The sequence below is a fragment of the Parambassis ranga genome, chromosome 24 (genome assembly GCF_900634625.1).
Source record: "Parambassis ranga chromosome 24, fParRan2.1, whole genome shotgun sequence".
Lineage (NCBI taxonomy): Eukaryota > Metazoa > Chordata > Actinopteri > Ambassidae > Parambassis > Parambassis ranga.
Window position 1 is genome coordinate 17,844,832 of NC_041043.1, and position 26,036 is coordinate 17,870,867.

The window sequence follows — 26,036 nt, forward strand, 5'->3', positions numbered from 1 at the left end:
TTCATCACACTAAACATCTTTTTAACGGTTTGTCAAAAGACTATAGTATATTATATTTTTCTTAAGTTTCTTTTATTGCGCCTGCGCGGTTTAGTCCCATGAAGGCAGCCAGTTATTTCCGTTCTTTCAGAATAAACGCGTCGAATCCACGCGCAGCGCGCGGCCTCGGTGGAGCAGCGTCACCGTGGGTGGTGTAGTTTCTGAGCTTTAGTAGTAGTTTCCTGTTCACAACAGAACGTCAGATAGAAACATTATTATTATTATTTTAAAGCACGTCTGTCTGTCTCTGAGCCGGATTACATGCTTCTATTTTGAAGGGATCCAGATTGAGGTTTCGTATTTCCGGCAGTGACCGGGGCACGAGCTTCACAGTGATGCGTTGCTCATAAACATCAGAGCAGGAAGAATCTGATCGAAGATCGAAGATCATCTGAAGGTTTGTCACCGGGTTGTTTCGTACACAGCAGCACGCGGGCAGGGAGCGGGTCCTCTCACAGTCCTGCAGACCAGGACCTGGACCTCATCAGTGCGTCACGTTAAACAGGCCAACAAACGATCCGCGCGCACGATGAGTGAATTGATGTGAATGAAGAATGCTGGGATTAAAATTTCCATTTGAAGTAACGGTCTAGAATAAACGTGTAAATAGATGACGTAACGAGGTTTTGAGGGCGTGGTCGTGCAGAAACTGATCGATGACGCTGCTGAGCGTAATGTTAAGATGGAGAACGTGTTGGAATGAATTTTTATCCTGAATCTAAACACCTGGCAGCCAATCAGAGCACAGCTTCCTCCTTACGGTCACATCACACTGGACCATGTGACCAGAGCAGCTAATCAGGAGCTCAGTGTATTGATCAGGCTGATCGATCACAGATAAATCTGTTTTTTTTCTCCCTCAGACACCATGGCTCCCGGCGCCACGCTCTCATTGGTCACCCTCTTCCTCCTGCTATGCCCTGTGTCCTCTCAGACCACTGACCCCTCCCTGGAGTACCTCATCAATAGGAACTCAGACTTCGGTACCCGGTTTTACCAAGTCATTGCGAGCCGCAGTGATGATAATGTCTTCCTGTCTCCATTTATACTGTCTGGCGGACTGTTGGCCCTGCTGAGTGCTGCCGCTGGTCCAACCCACGACCAACTGCTGCAGGGACTGATGCTGGCTGGACTGGAGCCTCAGACCCTCCCAGGTGTGTTTGGTGTTAACAGTCAGGCGCTGCAGCTCAGATTATGTTTTTACACCAGGTCTGTTCTCAGATCTTTTTCAGACTCTGAGACTGGCGGTCCTGGGAGGTGATGCAGCCAGAACACTGCTGCAGGCCATTGGTGTCTTTCCCTCCCAGCGTTTTGTGGTGTCCTCATCCTACCAGGCCCTGGTTCAGATGAAGTTTGGGGGGTTTGTTGAGACTGTATCCTACATGGCACCAGAAGAAGCCCTTAACACCATCAACCGCTGGGCACAGGAACAGACTGGAGACCAGGTCCAGGAGTTGGTGTCCAAACTGGACTCCCAACCCCAGCTGCTGATTGCCACCGCAGCCTCCTACCAAAGTATGTATCGCCGTCTAGCACAACTAACATGGGGAGTCGCCATGCGTGGTTAAAGTTTTCTGTGTTTTCAGCCCGGTTCAGACTGGCCTTCAACTCTTCATCCACTCAGGACGAGCGTTTCTACGTGGACAAATATCACGTTGTCATGGTTCCCATGATGGTCAGGGCTGATAAATACTTTCTGGCGTACGACCGCTCAGTGAAGGCTGGCGTGTTAAAGCTGACAATGGCGGATGGGGCAGCCATGTTGGTTGTGCTGCCTGATGAAGACGTGGATGTCACAGCTGTAGAGGAGGAGGTGACGGCGGAGAAGATCCTGGCCTGGATCCGTCAGCTGAAGAAGACGTGAGACACTGTTTTTATCACCTTCATACGGCCCTTATCTTCACATTTGCCCCCTTTTCATCCTGGGTTTTCTTTCAGAAAATATTAAGAATTTTACTGACTCGCAAAATACATCTTATTCTTATTGTATTGTTTTTGATCTTTTATTTATGGAAACAGGAAGTTGGAGGTACAGCTTCCGCGCTTCCTGTTGGAGCGCTCCTATTCTCTGAGGGACGCTCTGCAGACTCTCAACATCACTCAGGTGTTTCAAGACGACGCTGACATCACAAACATGGGTGAAGCTAAAGGACCCAAACTCTCACAGGTGAGTGAGGAAGGTCAGACTTTTGGAATTTCTGTCATCTGTTCTCTAACAGCAGACTTCCGATGCTCCCTGCCCACCGGGGAGATGGAATTCTTGAAATCCATGTCCCCCTGACAAACCCCACCTGGTCTGTCTGCTTGGCTCATGGGACTCACTTAGGTGTCCGCAGACAAAGGGTGCAGCAGAGAATTGTTATCAGGGACGATGTGATGTTGTGTGACCTCATTCAGCTCTGTGTCTTCCCTCAGGTTTACCATAAATCTGTCATCTCTGTGGATGAGAGTGGGGATGACACCGTTGTAGGAGGTGGAGTCACCACTTTCGCCACACCTCCTCCAAGACTGACCTTCAATAGGCCCTTCATCTTCGTCATCTACCAGGAGAGCACTGGCAGCCTACTGTTCATCGGCCGTGTTAGTGACCCAACCCAAAAATAAATTTTACCTGGCAGGTAGATAGGCTCCGCCCACCTACTAAGTGACAGCTCGTGTTTAAATGTTATTTCAGTCCATTGTTTCCCAACATGAGGGTCACAACCACTTGATGGGCTGAAAGATGACCTGCAGAGGTCCGCGTTATATTTACTTACATTATGTTAGCACCATGCTAATATTATGTTAATGTCATGTTAGCATTATGTTAATTTTTTTACATCATGTAGGCATTATATCAATACCCTACTACCATTATTTTAGCATCATGCTAGCCTTAGACTTGTGTAATGTTAGCATTATGTTAATAGTATATTAAAGTATGTTGTGGTAACTTTTAATAGTCCGTAGAATCTGGTTAATAGATTTAGCATCATGTTAACAGTTTGCAAGCAAAGCCCTTAGCTTTATGTAAGCATCACGTTACTGTTATGTTGGGCTAGTCCTTGGCACCATGTTACCAATGTCAATATGTTATTAGTGAGGTAGAAACTATAGATGCTATACAGATATACATGTGGCATGCTGGTAACGTTATAGCATTTTTACCATCATGTTATTTACCTATTAGCATAGTGTTCGTGTGATTATAGCTCCCTGACTCATGTCCTCACTCTGGATCTAACAGAAGATGGAAAATGGACCAACACACTGTTGCACACTGGCTGATCTGGAGGATTAGATGTGTGTAGCTTTTAGTACAGTTTAGTCCAGAACAGAGAGAATCTGAGGGGGTTTTTTTAACTATCAAGTGTTGCTCTCGACAGGAAGACAAACGGCTGCACTGCTTAAATAAAATATGACCTCCACCAGACAGCAGCATGGCATTTATTTCTCAGTGCAACAGGAGCACTGTGGCAAAAAGACTTGTCAGACTGAAGATTCGGCCTGTAGTGTCAGCACACGCTAAAACAGACTTTCTGTTTCATATTATGACTGCCTGAGGTCGGGGGGTTAAAAGCTGGTGGAAGATTTGACCCCCACCTGTAGTGATGAATGTAATCTGATTTTTTTATCAGCTCCTTGCAGCATGCAGTGAGAAAACACCTGAAAATGTCATATGCCTCTGAAACAGAATCAAATCTCATATGCTCATCGCTAGATTCATTTAGGATGTGATCAGTCTGCTCCACTGGCATCCCCAAGGACATGATGACATCACACACCAGCAGCTGGACCAAAAAGAACACATCAACAGTTTGTCTGCGAGGACTTTACTGAACCAATCAGGAGACAAGATGAGATCAATAGAATACACAGTGTTCAGGAGATTCAAAGAGTAGTTAGTCTAGTTTTTGGCTGTAAGGCAGACACAATGCCCTGTTGCATTCTGGGTAGCATCCTGAAGCTGACCGAAAGGACCTTCTGACTGCTGATTCGCTGATGGCCTGATGAAGGTATGATGATATCATCCTCAGTCTCGTCCTGACTGGACGCTGAAGGAGTTTGACTTCCTGCTTCTATCAATGAAAAAACAAAGTATATTACTCATTTTAAAATGTTTCTGGTTAAATACCTCGAACCCAAAGAGCCAGACTGAATCTGGATTCTCGGTTGATTAGAGCCGCATAAGACTGCTCCCTGTGCGGAAAAAGATTAAATTATAGCATATGGAGAAACTGGAGCATGAACAGTACCAGTGAGAAACCAGACCAAACCTAAAGCTGGTCTACCCTGACCCTGACCCTCCGCTCTTATGTAAACACAAACACATTCAACGAACACCTGCCTCTACCACACTGCCTTGACATCACTCAGTGAAGAATCGCATGAGTCTGAACTCACATTGACAGCTTCCTGGATTGGCTGTCCTTCATTCCACACCCCCTGTCCATTGTTTTACTACGCTGGTCCATAGTATTGGTCCTGTGGTCTCTCTGGTCATTGCCACTGATTCGATGGTCTAAAGTACTGGATCTGTGTTCCATCATATTATTCTTGTGGTCTGTGTTACTAGTTCTGTGATCCAGTGTGCTGGTTCTGTGGTCTCTTTGGTCCAGTGTACTGGCCCGGTCCAGGAGACTAGTGGTGTTGCTGCGGATCAGGACTGGCATGGAGGAAGCAGACTGGGTTGCTATGGTGAAGTGGGCTGTCCTCAGGGAGTCATCTGTGAGAAACGGTAAGTGACATTAGAGTAATAGGAGTGATCTGGTGGGTCACACTGGTATCTGTGTGAGAAGGTGCTACCTTTGCTTGACAAAATGGAGGACTTCCTTGGTCCAGAAGTACTGCTCAGATCTTTGACTTTCCTAAAACAAAGAAGACATAAAAAACACAGGAACCAGAATCCAGACCTGGACTGAGATTGGTAAGGGTAAGGGTAACAGTGAGGAAGGTTGTTCTTACAGAGGTCTGTCTGAGTTCACAGGTTTGGATGTTGTCGGCTGACTGCTTAGTGACCGACTCCTTGACAGTTTAGCCTTTCTCATCTCTTTACCTGCATGGAGAAGATATCTATGATCATCACCATTACCAATGTCAGCACCACCATTCAGAAACGGGTTGCCTTTGTTCTCACCAGAGGAAGGTGTGGCTGCAGCTGATGAGGACATGGACATGGACTTGGTTGCAGACAGACTGGCCTTACAGTCTCTTCCTATCAAAAAGAAGCACTTTATATACTGGACTGTGTCTTTGCCTCATTTAAAAGTCAAGGATCAGCTTACGTTTTCTGTCCATGTATTTGTCTGCGTTGACTTTTCCCTCACTCTGCTGGCGCTCCAGCTGTTCCTGATGACACAACAGATGCCATTAAAACAATGACGACCAGCTCAGAAGGAGCCATAACTGCTGCACACATACTCACCATCTCCAGCAGCAGGGTCTCCTCCTTCTCCTTCTTCTGGTCCAGCAGGTCCTTTTCCTGCCTCTTGTGAAACTGCCCACAAACACAAGACACCAAGAGAAGTTACAGGACAGAATGATGATGTGGTCTATTCACAGTTCAGGTCTTCTTTAAATCAGCTGCTTACAGGCTCTGATAAGTCGAGTTTGTCCAGCTCCAACACTGTCTGGAAAACATGATGGACACAGTTTATCCCTGATCATTCACATCCCTTACAGCTAGCACACTAAATTGGTTCACAGATTTATACGTCACAGTAACCCTCTGGACTGGTCTCTGGCAGATGCTACCTTGCGGATTGTGGCCACCACATCTTTGTCTTTCTCTCTGCAAAGGAGTTTCTGGATGCAGAAGTCAAGTTTCTGTAGCAGCTGTTTGTCAGCTGGCAAGCGAAGTGATGAACGCAGCCTTGGTAGCAACTGGCATAGCTTGTACCTGAGAGACCGAGAGGTGTATGAAGTATTACAGCTTCCTGATTAAAGATTCAAAACTTTAATGCCATGTCAACATAATGAACTGGAATAGACTAAATAGAACTGCATGCTCATAAAACATAGTGAACAAAAACAGTTTGGTCTAAGTACAAAGGTATAACTGAACAGAATGATGTGGCTGTACCTAACATTGGCAACAGGGTCATGAACCAGCTCCAGTGCCGGGATCAAAAAGTGTTTGTTGAAGTACTTTCTGGAGAAAATCTCAGTGGCAGTTTCACAAACGTCAAGGAACCTCAGACGATTCCAATAGCTGCGACCCTGAGCAAGATCTGAGTCCAGAAACACAATGAGTCTATGCCATCAGAGGGATGTCAATCCAGAAGAACTAGAAATGCACTGACCTTGAATCAATCGCTCCATCATTTCCTGACGCTGCTCCTGTTTGCGGTTGTAGCGCAGGAACATGCAGAATGTCCGAGCTGCCTCCTTCTGTACTGGTAACACTTTCTGCAACCACAACAAGCAAAGCACAGTTACCTTCTGTCAAATGGTTTCCCTGAGGCATTGTTTGGTGCATCTGGTGTGACTGACATTGGTGGTGAGGATGATGAAAATACGAGGGGAGAAGCTCTGGTGCAGCAGCTCTCCAGGCAGCAGTCTGGCAAGGCAGCTGTAGCGCTGTAGCATCTTCTCATGTAGCCGCCAGCGTAGAGAACATCCAACCTTTTGTTCTGCTAACAGCAGTGCTGACAGAAGTTCTGGGGACTGAGGAGAACCACAGGAACAACATACCACACCACAAGAGAAGCGGCAATTAGACGTTTAGGACACCGTGTCAAAGAAAAAAACCACAAACCAAAACAAATGGTCTGAGAAGAAGCAACAACAAAAGTAGAACAGAGCTTTTCTTACTTTGTTGTCCAGTGGGAGGTTCTCTCCTCTGGAAAGAACTGTCTCCAGAGTTTCTTCCAAGTGATTCATCAGAGCATCCAACACCTCAACACCAAAACAAACATAAGTCTGATTTGTGTGGGTGCACGTGTGCCTGGACTGTGGTTACAGCTCTGATGCACTGATGAGCCAGATTGTGACGACATGATCTCTACACACAGTTATTGGCTCTCTGCTTTGTGGCTACAGATTATTCCTGTCCTGTATAATCTCAATCAACCTCTTCCTGTTTGTAGGACGTACCCACTCCTCACCTGGAGCACCCTATAAGATTTAAGTCCTTTGACCCCAATGACTGAACAGAACCACCAGGTCCTAGTCAAAGTGGTTGATTTTTCTGCACCTGAAAATTGGATTGTATCTCTAGACTAGATGTATCTCTACTAACTAGACGATGAAAATTCACTCCATGTGTGAGGTCCTCATCAGTGCCTCTGCATCAAAACTCTACATGTCCTGATGCCTTACTTCGTCGTCTCTACAGATATGACCTGGATGACTGAGAGTCTTCATCAACATCATATGAATATATTTTGACAGGGAGATTTTTTAAACATGTTTGTTTTTACAACTGCAGAAAAACAAAACAGCTGCTGATGTTGATGGAGCAGTGTTGGCGGGGGTGGGCTCTCACCTCCAGAGCATCATCCTGCAGTAGAGAAAGAAGCTCTTTGTGGACCAGGTGGGCATGTGCACCAAGCACCTTCACCACCTGATAAGAAACAAACATTGAGCCACAATGTGACATACAGACTGAGTGAGGTACCAAGAGCTCTTGTTTTTTATCTTTCATTTTAACTTCTTTATTTTCTGATGACCGTCTGGAGATAAACCCTTTAATAAACCCTAACAAAGCCTTAATGAATACTGATGCCTACAGTCAAAGCAGTGACCTGTTTTAGAGATGGTTGGGCTGACCTGGTGAAGGCTGGCGGCAGCACTTCGTCGTACGCTGACATCTGGGTCACTACACAGACTGGAAAAAGAAGGGTATAGCTCTGCCAGGAAGAGAGTCGGGTCTGAAAACACCACCATGGCCTGGATGGAAAGAATAAGAAGGGACCTTACCACATGATGAATAGAGAACCCTGATGCTGTTCTGGTTGAGTTTGTTTGTACCGGCAGATTGTAGCAGCAGTTGCAGCGGATGAGTGTGGACTCATTGTTGCCTTCACTCTGGTTTGCTTCAGTCTGCAGTCCAGCAACACACAGCACCTTAAACCTCTGCAACAAGCAGCTCTTCTGTTCGTCTGACAGGGACCCTGAAACACCAAACCAAAACCATGATGATTCGCCTGGTCTAATAGCAGAGCAGCACTCCAGTCTCAGTTTGACACCCCTCCCAGGTTTCCTGATCCTCAGCAGAAATATAGTACTCACAGAGCCAAGAACACCTGAAACTCTGAAGTGCTCTTCAGGGCTCAGTTGGAGAGTCAATGACTGCTGTGTGTCTTCAGCTGTTTTAAATGCAGTCCCAGCTTCCAGACCTCATCAACCCTCCATTAGCTGATCCCGATTAAACAATCAGTCCATTTTATGTTATGTGTGTGAAACTTTCATTTAAACTGTGTTTGACTTCCAGTTATTCCACAATGTAAACCTAGCACTTACCTGCCAGTCCACTGCAGAGCTTCCCAAACTGGAATGACAGAGATGCCACAACAGCTTCATCCACTGGTGATAAGGTTTCACACACTGACATCACCAGGGGAACCACAACATGGAGTCGATCATCTGAGAGCAAGAGGGGGGGGGCTTTAATTTTTTTATACATCATAACCCTAAAAAGCACCACTATGACTCACCACTGTCCATCATCTCCATCAGGTTGATGATGGTGTCAAAGGCTGCGATGCGGACGGTCCTCTCCTCATCACTGGCAAGTTCAACCAGCTCAGGAAGCAGCTCCATCCTGGTGTCCTCCACCCTGAAGGACACACCATCAGAGCATGGTCAGAATATGGTCTCAAATATCAGGCGGTGTGAGTATGTTTTACAGTAATAATAGAGTTTGTTCTGTTGTTTGTTACCCGGTGGCTCTGGCAATGCTCTCCAGCTGACGACACATACAGGTTCGGACCTCAAACTCCAGGTCGTGGCATAAAGACCGAGCCAATGGTAGCAGCTCCTTCTTCACTCTGGTGCACAGAAACGGTTGATGTGAGAGCAGGTGAGGTGACACAATAGAATAAGACTAATACTACATAATTCTGCGCTTCTTACATGTGGGAATCAAACTTGCAGGCAACTTTTCCTAAAATACGACAGCTGGCCAGTCGAGTCTGAAGACTGTGCGAATGCTGAGACTGATACAGCAGAGGGTTCATCACCTGCAGAAAGATTGAACTGTCTGAATGCATGACTCTTTATACGGTTTTAAACTGGATCAATATCCAAGATGTATGATCAGAAACTAACCTCTTGTTTGATGGTTTCTTTGGGCAAAGCATTGATGGCAGCCAATAAAGTCTCCAGCCAGGCGTTGCTCACCGCTGTCAACAAAGAGGATGACATCATCACCTCTGTGTGTGGGTCTGTGGTTCAGGTGTGTTTACCTGTGTGTCTGTGTTTCATGTGCGATTACCTATGTCTCTGTGATTAAGGTGCAGCAGGACAGTCTTCAGAATGGAGTAGGTGTGGGTGTGGATCAGGATGATGTCATCCTGCAGGATGGTTAAAAATGATGTTGCTGCTGCCAGCTGGATTTCTGCTCCAGCTCCATTCAGGACCTCCTGGGTCAATGAACCAGGACAGCTAACAACACACCTTCCATTTTCAAGTAACCAAGTAATGTCTGAATCCTGTCCTCTTTTGGTGTGCAGTCTGCCAGGTGTAACTTACCCGAACTTTAGGCACAACCCGACGAAAAGTCTCTGCTGGATTCTGGCGCACAAGACTTGGCAGATTACTGATGACACTGGCTCTCTGTACCTCTTGGCCCACACTGAGGAGAAGGGGAAGGATGTGAAAGATCAGTAAGTTCTAGGACCTGCTGTAGCTTGTGGGTTTTGATCTGGTTACAGGCCACGGTTTGTGGTTCTAATCTGGTCTAGCCAAGACAGTCCAGCAAGTTCAAGATGGTGAGTCAGTTCAGTAATCTAGTTCAGGTCCTCTGGAATCTGTCTGCTAATTACTTACAGTGTTTAATTAGCTCCAGAGTTTACTGGGTCACAGTGAAGGGGGCTGAACAGCTCACTTGAGGGTTCCTGAAATCCTCACAGCTATAACAGCTTTTTGTTTGTTTGTTCTCCGTTCAAACCTGAATCCCTGTTTCATAAGTCAACAATGTGCATCATGCAGCATGTGACCAATCACAAACCTGGACCAGTAAAGGGCACCCCCACAAGATCCGACCCCTGCCTCCACTACCATACACGACGTCGCCCCCTGGTGGAAGGAGCTTTCAGACTATGGGGGAGCTGGAACAGGTAAATGTCTCTGAGACTCTAATCAGATAGATGTAGAGGCCAGGAGGCTCAAGAGGAGACAAATCAATGTTTTAAGTTATTGAACACACGCTGTACAGTTTTATGCAGGTCAAGTGGCCTCATCGGGGTCAGGCATCAGCTTCTCCTGATCAGTTACCATTTGAATGAAGTGTACTCTGGGGTCCATCTGTCTCACCTGGTTCCATCTCCACAGGTGACCTGCTGCTCACTGATGCTTATAAACGGCGGATCACAGCTCACCTGAGCAGGTAGATCGCTCTCTCGATGTCATTCAGATCTTCATCCACAGTCAGCTGATCAATCTCCTCCGCGGTCTGACGGTAAACAACAAAGCAGCAGAGTTCACAGGTGAGCTGCTCTCTAAAGAGTTACAGTAACAGTGTTCTGCCACCCCCCCCCCCCCCCCCCCCCACACACACACACATCATCCAGAATTCAGACATTGATTAGTTATTAATGAGCTACCTTGATCATCACAGTTCCTAAAAACATCCTGTCAGTGCATGAGTCGGATCTATTTGTGTATTGATTACAGCTGTCCAGAGGATCACACAGTAATGTCCGCTCTGATTGGATTACAGGAGGACACCCTGTCTGTCCGCGCGGGTACAGACAGACGGACAAACTGCGTCATGCTGCGCAGATTCGGGTCTCCCCTTTGCTTCCTGCACGGAGGCTGATGATCTTCCTCCCACTGACTCACCCAACACACATCATCATCATCATCGTCTCACATGTGTGACGGCCTCCTTCATGTATGTGAGCAGGTCTAGTTGAACATGCACACCCACCTTGAGGCTCCTGCGGATCGGCCTCTCGATGAAGGCGATCTCCTGTAGCTCCTCCAGCGGGGCGCACAGCAGGCTGGCCGGGCTCAGAGACATCCTGCCGGGGAACATCGGCTCACTGGAAACGGCCCAGTTTGTTGCTGGTTGTCAGTGGGAGAGCAGGCACAGCACCACCATCACTGATGAGTGTGGCGTGGGAGGGGGGCGGGTGGCTGTCACTAACCGTTTCCAAGGAGACGCGGAGGGAGCACTGCGCAAACTCCGACCTGCGGTTATTTCAGCAGAATCACTTTTTGGAGGAACATCTGGAACATCCGGACCAACCGGAGCGCGCAGCCAGTCCGCGGCCGATCTCATGCGTTTAAACGAAGTCTTCCTTTCCAGGATGAGACTGTCATAAACCGCACAAACACCAGCGCGCCCTGTCCACCAGACTCGGCTTAAAAGCGCATCAGCAGCAGCGTCTCCTCCTCACATGAAATCCATGCCGTCTCCTCCGGTTCAGCTCGTGCAGTGGGGACGTCACGACCTGCGTGAGAATGCCAGGGCTGTGATGCGCCTGCTCATCTGTACAGCTCCGTGACACCTCAAGGAAAAGACATGAGAACCCACTCACTCTGGCCTACACACACACAAGCAGCAGCAGCGGGTCCTGAGCCGGTCCTGTGGGCGGAACTGAGCGGAGAAACAAAGTTAAACCTCGTCATCTGGAACAAAGTTCTGCGGACTCCTTTGACTGCTCTTGAGGTGGCTGCGACCGGAAACGGACCACTACCCGGGTACCCAGTGACGACCAGTGGGGCGGAGAGCTGGAGGCCAATGGCCGCTCTGCAGCAGCTACACAGGTTTCCATGGAAACGGCTGTCTGCGCTCCATCCCATTCACAAAGAACTTTTTAAAAAGCTGATACACACACACACGCGCACACACACACTCTGGTGTATGGGGAGATGGACAGCCGGACACTCAGCCAGCAGAGTTTCAGTGTCACACAATGAAACCTTAGACTCCCTCAGCTTTAAACTGCAGATCTGAAACTGCTGCCAGTTCTGCTGGAACCTGATTGGATGGTTTCACAGGTAGCATGTGTTTCATCACAGCTTTCACTTCTACTCCAGATTTCAATGAGAGATCTGCTCACAGCTTGCTGAGCCGCTGCAGCTTTGGTAGGAGACACATGCTGTGTTGATTTATCGCGCTGTTTGTTGTGTTCTGTCATTCAGTTGTATTTATAACACAGGGGTCAGTGTGTTCTGCCTGGTTGTTCTTGCATGTGATTTTTTGTTTTAATCACAGTGTTACTGTCTCATTTGAACTCACGTTGTGTTATAATGTTTTGTATTTTATGCTGTTATGCTACATTTCCATGTATTTTTTCCAGTGTATGTTGTTAGGCACTACAGACCAGACATAATATCAGAGCAGCATATTGACAGAAAATAAACAGAAATAATATTCCATGTCTTTTTTATAAGTGTTAGCGTGCTGCCTGCATCTTGTGCTGTTAGTGATCATGGCAGAGGGATGAAGCCACACTCTATTTATATTTTATGTGAATGTCACAGGTGTCCAGAAGAGATTTTCTTTATCGTGTTCCATGTTTTTCTGGAGCTTCTGCTGAGGGACCGGCAGATTGCTCAGATGTTCTGGCGTCAGGTCAGAGAAAAGAAACACCACTGACCTCCTTCAGTCGCATTCACTGACCTCACCTCAGCCAAAGAGAGAAGTCCACCTCAGATGACCTGCTGCTGTTTACATGCTGCAGGTCCTTCCCACGCTAATTGTAGATTAAAAGGGTCAGTCGCCCCACTACTTCGTGTTCTCTCACAATTAAGCTGCTGTGTGTACGCCATCCCAGTTCCAACATGGCTGATTGTGAGCTGAATCCGGATGATTACAGTATTTACAGTCACTTGTCTGATGAGGAACTGATACAGATTGCTGTTGAGAGAAGCCTTTCTGAAAAACACCCTCAGCCACTCTGTGATCCCTGCTCATCATCATCATCATCATCATCATCATCCTCAGGCCTTCCTGCTGGGGCCGCCACAAACCACAAAAATCCAAACATTGGACAAAGATGTCCAGAGCCATCGAGACGCCTGCACCAAACACCCCAACCTCCAGCTGCAGGAGTCCAGAACTGTGCAAACCCCCCCACAGCTCTGTCGCAGTTCCTCTACAAGTCTTTCAAGAGGTGAGTCTGTCTGTAAACAACACGTAAACATGCAGAAACAGCCCACTGAGCCAGTCTGTGTTTGCCTCAGAGACCTCAGTCCTTTGCAGTCACTCATTATGAACGGAGACGTAGAGGCCCTGATGGATTTGGTCAGACAGAGGTCTAAGAGCCTGCTGGAGCCAAATGGTGAAGGCTGGCTCGCTCTTCATGAAGCTGCTTACTATGGACAGCTGCAGTGTGTCAGGATCCTTGTCAGAGGTCAGTAATGGTGTAGAGATTTTATTTGTTTGTTAATATCAATTAAAACAGTCATCCACATCAATTAGGCCCTGTTCACACTGGAGAAAGTCATTCTAGCTAGAGTAGGATTGAGCCCAGACAGCCCTTAAGCTGGATGCGTTCAGACCTATTTTCAAATCTGGCTAGCACACACTTGTGTCCGCAACTCAATCCGGCTTCATCCAGCATGTTTGCTGTCCTCCAAACCACTAGGTGGTTGATCAGGATGCGGCCGAATCCTGCTTAAGCCACATTTTTTTCCCCGGTGTGAATGGGGTATTATTAACGTTGTGGTTACTGGTCACTGCAGGGGTTAATATTACTTATTAACTGAATGTTTTCACCAAGTGTCACGAGGATTTTGCTCAGGCCTCTCTTTGTTTGACACAATTGATCCGGCATGTTTACTGCTGCCATTTTACACTCCTCAATTCAGAATACTGGGTCCTCATTTGAAGCTTTTTTTCAGAAGGACGTCAGCTCTGTTTGACCCTAGAGGTGGTGTTAAGCCTGGTGATATGCTCAAAGACTAAAATGCAGATGGAGGCATTTTAACAGAAGCTGGCAGCACACTGAGCTGACAGAACAAGAAAAACTCACAGTAAATAAACACTACTGAGTGGATATCACAGGAATGACTGATCAATGTGGCAGACTGAAGATAAGGCTATCCAGGTCCAACAGGGAGCCTCCTGCAGTGAGCCAAACACAGTGGGTTTGACCTTATATCTCCGTCTGTCCTCAGCTGATCCCAGCTCGGTCAACAAGTGCACTTTGAAGAATCAGACCCCTCTGCTGCTGGCTGCCAGTCAAGGTAATGCTTCCTGTGTTCAGTTTCTTCTCATGCATGGAGCCAACCCAAATACTGCCAACAAGGACCGAGACACAGCGCTGTTTACAGGTGAGCTGTGATTTCTCAGAGTTGTGATGATGTCACTGCAGTTTATTAATAATTGTTTATGTTTCAGCCTGTGAAAATCCAAACGAAGCCATCGTGGACCTGCTGCTGAAGTCTGGGGCTCAGGTGAATCGCTCTTGCAGTCAGGGATTGAGTGCTTTTCATGAAGCGTGCAGACATGGACGACTGAGGTTGTGCAGGATGTTATTGGATGCTGGAGCTGATCTGAACACTAAAAACATTTACAACATTCAACCCTTCTTCATTGCCGCCCAACATGGACACACAGATCTGCTCTGCCTGCTTGCACAGAGAGGTCAGTCCTACCAATCTGTACATAAAGGCTCTGCTGTCTGTTGGAAGCTACATGTCGTCATATCATTGCAGGTGCAGATATAAATGGACAGGCTGGAGATGGAGCCTCACCGCTGTTCGAAGCTTGTAAGAATGGCCATGTTTCAACTGTGCAGGCTCTGCTCTCTCTGAATGCTGATGCCAACCGAGCCACTAAGGCCGGCCTGCTGCCTCTTCATGTGGCCGTTAGGAACAATTACCCACGGTCTGCACCACGAACAGGTTTTACTGTATGAGCCTGAAAATTACCACTTTACTTTTACTATCACCAAGTGACAGTTAACTTTTGTAATTCTAGAATTGTGTCACTGCTGATTCCCGTCACCAGCAGGGTCCAAATCCAGAACGGTGGCATAAGTCCACTGCACATCGCAGCAGAGAGAAACCGGGATGAAATCATGGAGCTGCTGATTGAGAGTGGCTTTAATGTCAATGCTGAGCTATCGGAGGAGCGCTCCAGGATGTACGAGGACCACCGGAGCACAGCTCTCTATTTCTCTGTCTACAACGGGAACTTGGAGGCTTCTGAGATGCTGCTGGAGGCCGGGGCCAACCCCAACCTGGATGTGTTCAACCCACTGCTGATTGCAGCTCGGCGTGACTCGATGGACATAGCAGAGTTGCTGTTAAAGTATGGGGCTGATGTCAACGCTCAGATTTCCACGCAGCCATGCTCGTTCCCATCGGCCATCTGGCTCACCTTGGAGTCTCCACCTATGCTCAAACTGATACTGAACTACGGCTGTGATCCCCGGCAATGCTTTGACTGTCCATATGGTCAGAAACCACATCCGCCCCTCACACCATCACGGCGTCCAGTGGAGGGACAGCCACTGGGCTGCATTCAGGTCAGTCTGTAATTGTGGTGAAAATCCATGTATGTGTTTGTATTAGATAACGTGTGCTTAATCTTGTTTCAGTTCTGCCAGGCTGTCTCCAGCCCGTCTTTCTGTCGATTAGCCGGTCCAGTCCTCTCGCTGTTACTGGACTATGTCAGCCATGTCCGTCTCTGCTCTCGGCTGCTCGAGGTTCTGGAGAGTTGCAGCAACGGGGTGCCAATCAAACAGAAAGCTTGTAAGGAATGAAAACAAGCAAGTTGCCATAGCAACAATATTTGTGGTTGGAGATTGCATGTTGTCATCCTGCTGGCGGCTGGAGGTCTTTTGTTTACACACATCTCTGAGTTCTCAACCAATTGTCAATTTAAAGTGTTCAAGATAGTCTAAGGTCAGAGTCTCAGTCAATTTTATTTATATAAATGATTTTACAATTAGAAATGTCTCAACTTAGGCAGAGACCCAGAGAGGAGAAGAAGAGGGAGACAGGACAGAGAGGATGAAGGAGAGAGAGAGGAGAAGAGGGAGACAGGACAGAGAGGATGAAGGAGAGAGAGAGGAGAAGAGGGAGACAGGACAGAGAGGATGAAGGAGAGAGAGAGAGGAGAAGAGGGAGACAGGACAGAGAGGATGAAGGAGAGAGAGAGGAGAAGAAGAGGGAGACAGGACAGAGAGGATGAAGGAGAGAGAGAGGAGAAGAAGAGGGAGACAGGACAGAGAGGATGAAGGAGAGAGAGAGAGGAGAAGAAGAGGGAGACAGGACAGAGAGGAGAAGAGGGAGACAGGACAGAGAGGATGAAGGAGAGAGAGAGAGGAGAAGAAGAGGGAGACAGGACAGAGAGGATGAAGGAGAGAGAGAGGAGAAGAAGAGGGAGACAGGACAGAGAGGATGAAGGAGAGAGAGAGAACTAGGAGGAAGACAGCAAACAGTTAATGACATGAATCACTAGTATGTATCAGGCAGATGAGAAAAGAAGAGAGGTTTGGGTGTAAGAGTGGATCATGTTTGTGCGCTCAGTTCTGAGAAAAGGTTTATTGTAGAAAGAGCTTTTCCACAGCTTTCCTGTCACTGTATGTCATAAAACAGTTCCTCTGGTTTAGTGAACGTTTAGTAATGTTACAAATGTCACAAGAGAGAAAGGCTGACTCTTAGACGTGTTTCATACTGTATCCTACTATATGTACTATATTTCCCCATTGTGGGGCAAATGAAGGTTTCCTTAATCGTAATGTTAATCTGAGTGAATGGTTAACCCTGCCCTTCTGTGTGTGTTCTTGCTGCAGTTCCTCCTCATTCTCTGATGCAGCTGTGCAGGCTGAAAATCCGCCGCCTGGTTGGAGCTCAGCAGCTTCAACAGCTGTGTTCTCTGCCGCTTCCTGTAAGACTCATCCGCTTCCTGCACTATGACGTTGAGTGTTCACTTGCCTGAGGTCACTGTTACACCTGAATCCTCCCACCTGATGATGAACTGGCTGCATGCATGCTTTCCATTTATTTCAGTTCAACTGTTAGAGTGTGACTAGTAAGGACATGTTGACCTTTGACCTGAAACGAAGTTTATATAGTAAAATATGTAGTATCACTGATGTCACTGCAGGTCACTGTAATGCAACAGCTGAGGCTCAGAATAACACACACGCACGCACACACGCACGCACGCACGCACGCACACACACACACACACACACACACACACACACACACACACTGCCCTTTTACCACCCATGATACTAAAAGTGCGAAGAGTGAGAAGCTGCACAGACTGAAGCACGGTTGACAGGGATGAAAGTTACAGTGCTCAGTTTACTTTTGGTGTTTGAGGGCACCATGATTCAGCTGCGTTGGCTCCTCTGCAGCCTCGTGCAACCTTATCTGTGATATTAGAGTCAGTAAACAAGCTTCAACTGCAGGTCCTTTAAATAAACCTGAAGTCCCCTCTCTGACCCCGCCCCCCCTCAGGGTAATGCAGACTCCATTACAGACAGACACTAGCAGAACAGACCAAGGAAAAGCCAGAAAGAGCTGAGCACCTTCATCTGCTATCCAGAGGTTTGTGGCTTAACATATGACTGCCTGTTGTTTATTGTTTATGTGAATGTTTCATCATAAAGACACTTTTCATTGTCTAATATGTTTTGATCTCATGGAAATGTTGTGTGGCTGTTTGTACTCGGAGGACTGAGGCTTGAACTCTTGTATACATTATTTCATTGTTTTCTTTCATTGTCTCCTGTCACTGAATCCCGCTCATGTCTCTCAGCAGATGGATTTTCTGGACAAATGACAGGCAGAGGGAGTTTATTACAAAATAAATGAAGTAACACTCGTCAGTGTAAACAAGTTGCTGTGTCAAATCTTTCTGTTTCTTCCTCTTCATGTCAGACCATTGAACCTCTCAGCTCTATCATGTCAGCAGCCAGTATCTCCCACTCTGGCTCCGGAGCGCTCAGCCTTACCTTCGAGGATTATTCTCTCTACAGTAATCTGAGTGAGGATGAGTTGATGCAACTCGCCATTGAGCGCAGTCTAGCGGACTCAAACTGGGACACTGCTACCAGCGCCACCGACATTACAACCAGCAGCCAGACTCCTCATCACCATGACAACAGACCAGACTCTTCAGCCAGAAACACACACCAACTCAGCCACAGCACCCATAGTCCACCTTCTGCCCAGACTGCTGCACACTACAGTTCTCCCAATCCTCCGGCTGAGAAGCCTCCTGATCCGTATGTATTTTCTTCTTCATTGCTTAGCCCTAACACAAGCTGTCCTCTCCACAAGTAAACAGACAGCTCTCGCTGAGTTGCAGTTCTAACTTGAGGTTTTCATAGGTAAAGAAAATAGAATTGTTTCAGTGTTGATGAACACATAGCTCAGGGTAACCAGGCTATTCACAGGAGTTTGCACCAGATCCAAATTAACGGTGAACCCCAGAGGCTCACAGAAGCATCCAGAAACACAGCTCGGAACAAACATGAAGCATCCTCGAACATGGAGCCTCTATGTGGCTACCGATGGAACTGTTGAGATAAAGGACGAATGTTGAGTCCTTCATGTGAAAGTTCATTCAGGCGGATGCATGTCATTTTATCATGCAACAGAAAATCAATCCAAACCTACAATGGCAGAGTGTCAGGTACTCCAGAGGGAATGATTTCCAGGCGCAGGAAAGGGAAACGGGCAGAGAGAGTAAATCCAAAACAGTCCAGAGTCAATACACAGAATACCAATCCACAGCGCGGAAATACAGGAGGGCTAGACCAGAGCAGTGATGTAGTCCATGCGGGAAGTCCGGTAACTGTAATGCAGTCCCACAAACAACAGTACTGACAGGGATTAGACCAAGGTAAATGTCTCCATGCTCTAGTGCTACTGCTAATGCTGGCTACTTAACCTGTCTTTGATCTCTGATTGGCTGTTTACTTGGTGGCAGAAACACATTTACTGGGACAGTGAGTCGGTTCATGACAGGTTCTGGGAAGAGGATGGTGGCGTATCGCAAACATGATGGCAGTCTGGTCTACATCGCTCCAGAACCCGAAGAGTGAGTTCTGTGCTTTTCATAAGTCATCTTTGAACCAAGTTGCAAAGGTGTGCAGGTGTAAACATGTGGAGGTAAGACAGGTGAAGGTGAAAAAGATGACTAAAGGTGTTTTCTTTTAGGGAGGAGGACCCTCTGTTCAGTGCAATCCGTGCCGGGGATGTCAGCAGAGTAAAAGCAATGGTGGCGATTCCAGGAACAAACCTGATGCTGCCGAATAAACCAGGCTGGCTTGCGGTTCACCAGGCGGCATGGTACGGCAAGGACACCTGTCTGCGAGTGCTCCTGTCAGGTAGTCCACATGCCGTCCGGCACACACACAGATGGCGCAGCGATTAGAGATAGAGAACGTTTGTCTGTAATTATGTGAGCAGCTCAACCAGGGATGATTAACAAGAGGACGGCCCGTGGCGAGTCCCCCCTGCTGGTTGCCATTAGCAGAGACCAGCTACAATGTGTTGAGGTGCTGCTGGAAAATGGAGCTGACCCAGACATCATGAACCATGAAAAAGAGACTCCACTTTACAAAGGTAAACAGGACATGATCATCACAGCCTGAGGGGTTCAATACTGTTCCATGAACTTGTTGTACAATAACCAATGACCTCATCTTGTCCTGATGGACTTGACATGCACTGCTGCTGAGCTGGTTCTGTGGTCTGGATAACTTTGATAAACTGGTTTTGCTCTGCAGCCTGTGAAAGGAACAGCGCTGCAATGGTGGCAGTGCTGCTGAACCACGGAGCAGCAGTGAACACTCGCTGCATTCAAGGCTGGACAGCTCTGCAGGAATCTGTGGTTCGAAACAATGTGGAGATCTGTGAGATGCTGCTGAAGGCTGGAGCGAAGCTTTCCCTGACCAACAAGTTCGGCATCTCGCCACTATTCAGTGCAGCTCAGTGTGGGCAGTTAGCCACACTGCGCTTCCTCCTCAAGCATGGTAGGGTTTTGTCTACTTGTACTGCTATTGAGAAGCAATACTGATAACTACTCATGGATACCACTGACTGCTAATTACATGAGCAAACATTTAACTGCTTCTGCTTTCTGCTGTTAAACACTGACTGCCTGTTGCCCTGCAGGTGCAGACATTAATAGTCAGGCCGCTGATGGGGCCACAGCACTGTACGAAGCTGCAAAAAATGGACATGAAAAAATTGTGGAGCTCCTCATCTCTCAGAATGCTGACGCCAACAAACCCGGAAAGACAGGACTGCTACCACTCCACATCGCTGCTCAGAGAGGAAGTGACACGTAAGTACACATAGTGCTCAAGTGCACATGTTTAGAACACACAGTCACACACAGTGCAGATGTGCTGTATAAGGTGCAACTGGGACTTTATGTGTGGACAATCTGGTCTTCCTCTTGCCCTACAGCTTTTTTAGGTTCTCTGGGTTTCAGGTCTGTTAAATTTTACAGACCCAGTCCAGACTGTCCAGACACTTGTAAAAAAGTGACCCAGATGCCGGCACTGCAGGACACCTTCTTTTTACAGAACAGTACTGCAGTGAGGTCTTGTTTTGAATATTGTATGAAGAAGAGTACTTTCCGCTGACCTTCTCGCAGGTGTATCAGGTGAGACTCATTTCTGTGCTGTCTTGTTCACAGCATTGTCTCCATGTTAATCCCAGTCACCAGTAAGGCCAGAGTCCGGCGGACAGGCATCAGTCCACTGCATCTGGCAGCAGAACGTGACCATGACAACATCCTGGAGGCTCTTATTGAGGCGGGGTTCGATGTTAATGCTCAGTTGTCTGAGGAGCGCTCGAAGCTGTACGAGGACCGCCGGAGCACTGCACTCTACTTCTCTGTTATCAATAACAACATGGAGGCTGTGCACATGCTGCTAGGGGCTGGGGCCGACCCAAACCTGGATGTGTTCAAACCACTGATGGTAGCAGCAAGGCAGAGCTGCATCCAGACTGTCACCCTGCTGGTGGAGCATGGTGCCGACATTAATGCCAGCATCCCCACCCACCCCACCGCTTTCCCTGCCGTCTACATGTTCTCCATGAAATACTTGCCTATGTTCAAGTACTTGCTGGACAATGGAGGCCACGCCCATTCTTGCTTTGACTGTGTGTATGGCAGCCACCCTCATCCACCAATCAAAACCACCCGATCAGAAAGGGAGGAGCACTGTGACCTCGACATCCAGACACAGCTGAGGCGAGGCATTCAGGTGACTTTTATTCAACATGTTTAAGAGGCCTTCAGCACACCTTCTGTGTAAATTACATCTGTAATTCCTAGTTCTGTGGTTGATTGACAGTTCTGTGAGATGATCTCAGTCCCCAGTATCTGCCGGTGGGCGGGGCCCATAATTGATGTTCTGTTGGATTATGTGGGTCATGTGACACTCTGCTCCAGACTGATGGAACACCTGGACAGTTACTCTGAGTGGAGCACCATCAAGCAGAAAGCAGGTGAATCAGTAATTGATTGTGCCTTGATCATTGAGTTGAGGCGGGTGTCTCACTAGTGTGTTTGTTGCAGCTCTGCCGCGGCCTCTGTTGCAGCTCTGCAGGCTTCAGATTCTAAAGCTGGTTAGACGGCGACGGTTGAAGAAGTTACCCCTGCCCGGTGGTCTGATCCGCTTCCTGCAACACCAGGAGGCACAAGTGGATGACTACTGATCTTTATCTAGCTGAATCAGTTGGCTGACTGATACTGATCAGTGCTAATCAATACCCTGACACAAGCAGTACAAACACTGACTGAGCAGCAGCTGAAGATACCGTGTTTTGATTAGATTGTTTTATCGTTATTGATTGTTGTGATGTATAAATGTATTAAATGTGTTTGCCACAACAAACACCAGAAATCAATGATCAGTCACACAAGTTTCATTGTCATGGCCCAGGAAATAAATGAAAGAACGTCTTCTGGGGTCATTGAACAGTTTGTCCATCAGCAGTGTAGCTCATTATGTTGTGTGTGTGTGTCTGTGTGTGTGTGTGTCTGTGTGTGTCTCTGTGCGTGTGTGTCTGTGTGTGTGTGTCTGTGTGTGTCTGTGTGTGTCTGTGTGTGTCTCTGTGTGTGTGTGTCTGTGTGTGTGTCACCTCCCTGCAGTAATACCTCCATCCAGGGTCTCGGGGGTGGAGCCTGTCCCACTGCACCAGGACTGCTCTTGGGTGACGGTGTTGTTTTGTTGTTTTTTTAAAGTGTAAAGTTTAAAATCTAATGCGATGACAGATTATAAAATAAGATAATCCTTTATTAGTCCCCCACAGGGGAAATTCACAGTTACATAAGAGCTAAAAAAAGAAAGTTATTGCACTGACAGAATCCAAGTTAAATACAGGAGAAGTGTGGCTTTAGCTGGGAGGATATGTACACATAATACACAAATACACATATATACACATAATGTACTGTGAGCAGGTCTGACTGCAGTCTGACAGCAGCCGGGAGGAAGGAGCTGCTCCTTCACGTGGACGGAGCAGCTCCACTGAAGGAGCTGCTCAGTGCAGGAGGTTCTGTCGACACAAACATAAATGACCACATGTATGGACGCTGTCTGAACAGCAGGGAGCGCTGTGAACCGCTGTTAATGACGTGAGCCGGGGTGTCAGGTGACAAAACAGGAAGAGCGGAGCAAAAGAGGGGAGACTTTCCGGGATCAACAGTGGACAGAAAATCCAGAGAATTAGTGCCAAGGAAGGTAAGAGCTGGGAAACCCGAGCTAACAGGAAGCTAGCACACTGCTAACAAACTGAAAGACTGCGAACAGGTTGAAGACAAGCTAACATGCAGCAGCCAGGGTGAGGGGGATCTAGCTCAGTGCTAATAAGCTAACACACTCCACACAAGCTAACATGCTAACAGGTTAACCGGTCTCTCAGTGCTCGACATTCTCCTGCTTGAGAACTAAAACGGATTAAAAATGGACTCCGGCATGGAGTTGATGAAAAGCAGTTATATCTTAGCTCGTTTTGTTTTTAAATTATCATTTAACATGATAAATGAGAGCATCCACAGACACATTCCTTTAAAAACAACACGAGCTATGAAAAGCAGTTATTTCATAGCTCGTGTTGTTTTTAAAGGAATGTGTCTGTGGATGCTCTCATTTATCATGTTAGTCCAGCTCATGTTAGTCTAGTCCAGCTCATGTTAGTCCAGCTCATGTTAGTCTAGTCCAGCTCATGTTAGTCCAGCTCATGTTAGTCTAGTCCAGCTCATGTTAGTCTAGTCCAGCTCATGTTAGTCCTTCAGCTCATGTTAGTCCAGCTCATGTTAGTCCAGCTCATGTTAGTCCAGCTCATGTTAGTCTAGTCCAGCTCATGTTAGTCTAGTCCAGCTCATGTTAGTCCAGCTCATGTTAGTCCAGCTCATGTTAGTCTAGTCCAGCTCATGTTAGTCCAGCTCATGTTAGTCTAGTCCAGCTCATGTTAGTCCAGCTCATGTTAGTCCTTCAGCTCATGTTAGTCCAGCTCATGTTAGTCCAGCTCATGTTAGTCCTTCAGCTCATGTTAGTCCAGCTCATGTTAGTCCTTCAGCTCATGTTAGTCCAGCTCATGTTAGTCCAGCTCATGTTAGTCCTTCTCATGTTAGTCCAGCTCATGTTAGTCCTTCTCATGTTAGTCCAGCTCATGTTAGTCCAGCTCATGTTAGTCCAGCTCATGTTAGTCCAGCTCATGTTAGTCTAGTCCAGCTCATGTTAGTCCTTCTCATGTTAGTCCAGCTCATGTTAGTCCTTCTCATGTTAGTCCAGCTCATGTTAGTCTAGTCCAGCTCATGTTAGTCCAGCTCATGTTAGTCCAGCTCATGTTAGTCCAGCTCATGTTAGTCCTTCAGCTCATGTTAGTCCAGCTCATGTTAGTCCTTCAGCTCATGTTAGTCCAGCTCATGTTAGTCCAGCTCATGTTAGTCCTTCAGCTCATGTTAGTCCAGTTTATGTTAGTCCAGCTCATGTTAGTCCAGCTCATGTTAGTCTAGTCCAGCTCATGTTAGTCCTTCTCATGTTAGTCCAGCTCATGTTAGTCCTTCAGCTCATGTTAGTCCAGCTCATGTTAGTCCTTCAGCTCATGTTAGTCCAGTTTATGTTAGTCCAGCTCATGTTAGTCCAGTTTATGTTAGTCCTTCAGCTCATGTTAGTCCAGCTCATGTTAGTCCTTCTCATGTTAGTTCAGCTGATGTTAGTCCTTCTCATGTTAGTCCAGCTCATGTTAGTCCAGCTCATGTTAGTCCTTCTCATGTTAGTTCAGCTGATGTTAGTCCTTCTCATGTTAGTCCAGCTCATGTTAGTCCTTCTCATGTTAGTCCTTCTCATGTTAGTCCAGCTCATGTTAGTCCTTCTCATGTTAGTCCAGCTCATGTTAGTCCTTCTCACGTTAGTCCAGCTCATGTTAGTCCAGCTCATGTTAGTCCTTCTCATGTTAGTCCAGCTCCTCCAGGTCTTTTTTAAAGGAAGTCTTTAGGTTAAAATGGATGAATCGTGAATGGGCTCTGGCATGATACCATGATGCAGAAGATTTATTTTAATGTGATTATAAACTTTATGGTAATTGAATGTCAGCCTGTTACGTTTTACACTTACTGTACTGACAATTGCTTCTGCATTTTCCCGTGGAGATCAATAAAGATTCTGTCTTCTCTCACACAGTATGGAGGATGATGAACTTCCGTCAGCGGATGGGATGGGTGGGCGTGGCTCTCTACCTGCTGCTCAGTGTCATGGCGGCATACTACATCTTTGAGGCTCTTCATAGCTTCAGTTTAGAGCGTGTGCAGAGAGGTGGGATCAGCCCATCAGCCCTGCCACCTGCTGTTGCTGCCCACCTGCCACCATTTCCTGTGTGGATGTGGGTGTCAGTCTTCCTCCTGCCATACCTGCAGCTGTTCCTCTTCCTGTTCTCATGTACAAGGGCTGACCCCCGAGCCGTTGGCTACTGCATCCTTCCTGTATGCCTTGCCCTGTTGTGCAGCCGCCACCATGCCAACAAACCGGCCAATCACAGAGCAGGCTTGCTGATTGTCACATAGAGAATGACCAGGTGGGGGTCAACAGGTAGAGGGATGGGTCAACAAGCTGACATGTTTGTGATGTCACTTCCTGGGTGCCTTTAAACTAGTAATATACACTCCCTTGGGTGGAACCCATGAGCTTTGACTATCAGAAGCTGAGTCAGGTTTGTTCTCAGCACGGACTATCAGGATCCTCCAGACTGCTAGATCGTCCTGTTATTTTGTTATTGTGATGTTACAGAGGATGTGCTCTGATCGGCTGCGTCATGTGTGTCTGAATCAGTTTCACCCATAGTTGTGAACACAAATTAAACCTTCAGTTTAATCACCATCACTGTTGCAATATCTATGTGCAGTTAGTCATTTACAACGGTGGTTAAACTGATGACCTCACAGGTGCCAGTCACTGAAGAGGACTCTGTCACTGTGGTACGAAAATGTATTTAATAACATGACTTCTAATTGACACTGGTAACAACACAACTTTAATACAATAAAATGAAGAGAAGATGGTCGATGTGATATTAAACACCAGTCTGCCCTGTCTCAGACACTTTCAGGTTTTGGATCTTTTAGGTGGTGGCTGTAGTTCAAGGTTCTGTCTCTCTTCAGGCTCCTCATCTTCCTCGTCACTGTTGTCCTCATCTTCCTCACCTGCAGCAGGTAAAACGGTAGTGAATCAGAAATTTGCCGTGGTGTCGTCATGGGGACCTTACACGCCCAAATAAAATGTTAAGTGTGTACTCCTCACATAATTTTCCCAGAGATGGTTTATGGCTCGTAGCCTAGGTTCTAATCATGCTGGTCTGTACTCCAATACATTGATCCTTAGTTATTTTTTGGCAAAAAACCGTAGAGCGTGCAA

At 47.0% G+C, this 26,036-nt stretch overlaps 4 protein-coding genes and 2 long non-coding RNA genes across 10 annotated transcripts; 5 read left to right on the top strand and 1 right to left on the bottom strand.

Annotated features, from left to right (window-relative positions):
- The first annotated feature begins 280 nt into the window (after positions 1-280).
- On the top strand, positions 281-3,451 carry serpina10a (serpin peptidase inhibitor, clade A (alpha-1 antiproteinase, antitrypsin), member 10a). The gene is made up of 6 exons (XM_028397255.1): positions 281-436; positions 903-1,193; positions 1,261-1,554; positions 1,626-1,899; positions 2,059-2,206; positions 2,455-3,451. The coding sequence occupies exons 2-6, from the start codon at positions 908-910 to the stop codon at positions 2,641-2,643; spliced, it is 1,191 nt and encodes a 396-aa protein (XP_028253056.1). The 5' UTR covers positions 281-436; positions 903-907; the 3' UTR covers positions 2,644-3,451.
- A 504-nt stretch (positions 3,452-3,955) lies between these two features.
- On the bottom strand, positions 3,956-11,242 carry ppp4r4 (protein phosphatase 4, regulatory subunit 4). Of its 2 annotated transcripts, XM_028397171.1 has the most exons (25): positions 11,111-11,242; positions 10,560-10,633; positions 9,712-9,814; positions 9,455-9,602; positions 9,289-9,362; positions 9,094-9,200; positions 8,901-9,008; positions 8,676-8,797; positions 8,482-8,604; positions 7,990-8,132; positions 7,789-7,908; positions 7,505-7,582; positions 6,832-6,915; positions 6,511-6,684; positions 6,321-6,426; positions 6,101-6,248; positions 5,773-5,917; positions 5,610-5,648; positions 5,444-5,515; positions 5,304-5,367; positions 5,156-5,233; positions 4,984-5,074; positions 4,825-4,886; positions 4,423-4,744; positions 3,956-4,097 (listed from the first exon to the last, which is right to left on the bottom strand). In XM_028397171.1, exons 1-25 carry the CDS (start codon positions 11,216-11,218, stop codon positions 4,052-4,054), a joined length of 2,739 nt encoding a protein of 912 aa, XP_028252972.1. In that variant the 5' UTR covers positions 11,219-11,242; the 3' UTR covers positions 3,956-4,051. The 2 variants fall into 2 exon arrangements, 1 of the variants encoding a protein (XP_028252972.1); XR_003669598.1 differs by lacking the exons at positions 3,956-4,097; positions 4,423-4,744 and having other exon boundaries at positions 4,829-4,886; positions 5,610-5,644.
- LOC114428612 (uncharacterized) lies at positions 9,298-10,249 on the top strand. Its single transcript, XR_003669604.1, has 3 exons — positions 9,298-9,415; positions 9,693-9,845; positions 10,171-10,249. It is a non-coding gene; the product is annotated as an uncharacterized LOC114428612 (long non-coding RNA).
- On the top strand, positions 10,243-11,181 carry LOC114428611 (uncharacterized). Its single transcript, XR_003669603.1, has 3 exons — positions 10,243-10,298; positions 10,513-10,667; positions 10,901-11,181. It is a non-coding gene; the product is annotated as an uncharacterized LOC114428611 (long non-coding RNA).
- A 908-nt stretch (positions 11,243-12,150) lies between the features above and the next one.
- On the top strand, positions 12,151-22,084 carry asb2a.1 (ankyrin repeat and SOCS box containing 2a, tandem duplicate 1). Of its 4 annotated transcripts, none has more exons than XR_003669599.1 (10): positions 12,151-12,273; positions 12,673-13,304; positions 13,375-13,544; positions 14,311-14,466; positions 14,534-14,779; positions 14,851-15,022; positions 15,116-15,665; positions 15,738-15,891; positions 16,938-17,703; positions 17,915-18,061. XR_003669599.1 is itself a non-coding variant. In XM_028397173.1 (10 exons), exons 2-10 carry the CDS (start codon positions 18,061-18,063, stop codon positions 21,835-21,837), a joined length of 2,046 nt encoding a protein of 681 aa, XP_028252974.1. In that variant the 5' UTR covers positions 17,098-17,703; positions 17,915-18,060; the 3' UTR covers positions 21,838-22,084. The 4 variants fall into 4 exon arrangements, 3 of the variants coding, with proteins under 3 accessions (XP_028252974.1, XP_028252975.1, XP_028252973.1); XM_028397173.1 differs by lacking the exons at positions 12,151-12,273; positions 12,673-13,304; positions 13,375-13,544; ... (3 more) ...; positions 15,116-15,665; positions 15,738-15,891 and adding exons at positions 19,091-19,201; positions 19,321-19,490; positions 19,573-19,728; ... (3 more) ...; positions 21,474-21,627; positions 21,698-22,084 and having other exon boundaries at positions 17,098-17,703; positions 17,915-18,383; XM_028397174.1 differs by lacking the exons at positions 12,151-12,273; positions 12,673-13,304; positions 13,375-13,544; ... (3 more) ...; positions 15,116-15,665; positions 15,738-15,891 and adding exons at positions 19,091-19,201; positions 19,321-19,490; positions 19,573-19,728; ... (3 more) ...; positions 21,474-21,627; positions 21,698-22,084 and having other exon boundaries at positions 17,098-17,703; positions 17,918-18,383.
- A 662-nt stretch (positions 22,085-22,746) lies between these two features.
- Positions 22,747-25,679, top strand: tmem251 (transmembrane protein 251). The gene is made up of 2 exons (XM_028397179.1): positions 22,747-22,865; positions 24,810-25,679. The coding sequence occupies exon 2, from the start codon at positions 24,818-24,820 to the stop codon at positions 25,187-25,189; it is 372 nt and encodes a 123-aa protein (XP_028252980.1). The 5' UTR covers positions 22,747-22,865; positions 24,810-24,817; the 3' UTR covers positions 25,190-25,679.
- The last annotated feature ends 357 nt before the right edge of the window (positions 25,680-26,036 follow it).

Bases quoted from the DNA above. Each gene is read 5' to 3' on its own strand.
- serpina10a (XM_028397255.1), top strand. From the start codon at position 908: ATGGCTCCCGGCGCCACGCTCTCATTGGTCACCCTCTTCCTCCTGCTA. The intron at 1,555-1,625 runs GTATGTATCGCC...CTGTGTTTTCAG, and splicing joins CACCGCAGCCTCCTACCAAA to CCCGGTTCAGACTGGCCTTC. The intron at 1,900-2,058 runs GTGAGACACTGT...TTATGGAAACAG, and splicing joins ATCCGTCAGCTGAAGAAGAC to GAAGTTGGAGGTACAGCTTC.
- tmem251 (XM_028397179.1), top strand. From the start codon at position 24,818: ATGATGAACTTCCGTCAGCGGATGGGATGGGTGGGCGTGGCTCTCTAC.
- ppp4r4 (XM_028397171.1), bottom strand. From the start codon at position 11,218: ATGTTCCCCGGCAGGATGTCTCTGAGCCCGGCCAGCCTGCTGTGCGCC. The intron at 10,634-11,110 runs GTGGGTGTGCAT...GTTTACCGTCAG, and splicing joins CGATCCGCAGGAGCCTCAAG to ACCGCGGAGGAGATTGATCA. The intron at 5,918-6,100 runs GTACAGCCACAT...TCGGTCTCTCAG, and splicing joins GACCCTGTTGCCAATGTTAG to GTACAAGCTATGCCAGTTGC.
- asb2a.1 (XM_028397173.1), top strand. From the start codon at position 18,061: ATGTCAGCAGCCAGTATCTCCCACTCTGGCTCCGGAGCGCTCAGCCTT. The intron at 20,139-20,280 runs GTAGGGTTTTGT...GTTGCCCTGCAG, and splicing joins GCGCTTCCTCCTCAAGCATG to GTGCAGACATTAATAGTCAG. The intron at 21,384-21,473 runs GTGACTTTTATT...GTTGATTGACAG, and splicing joins AGCTGAGGCGAGGCATTCAG to TTCTGTGAGATGATCTCAGT.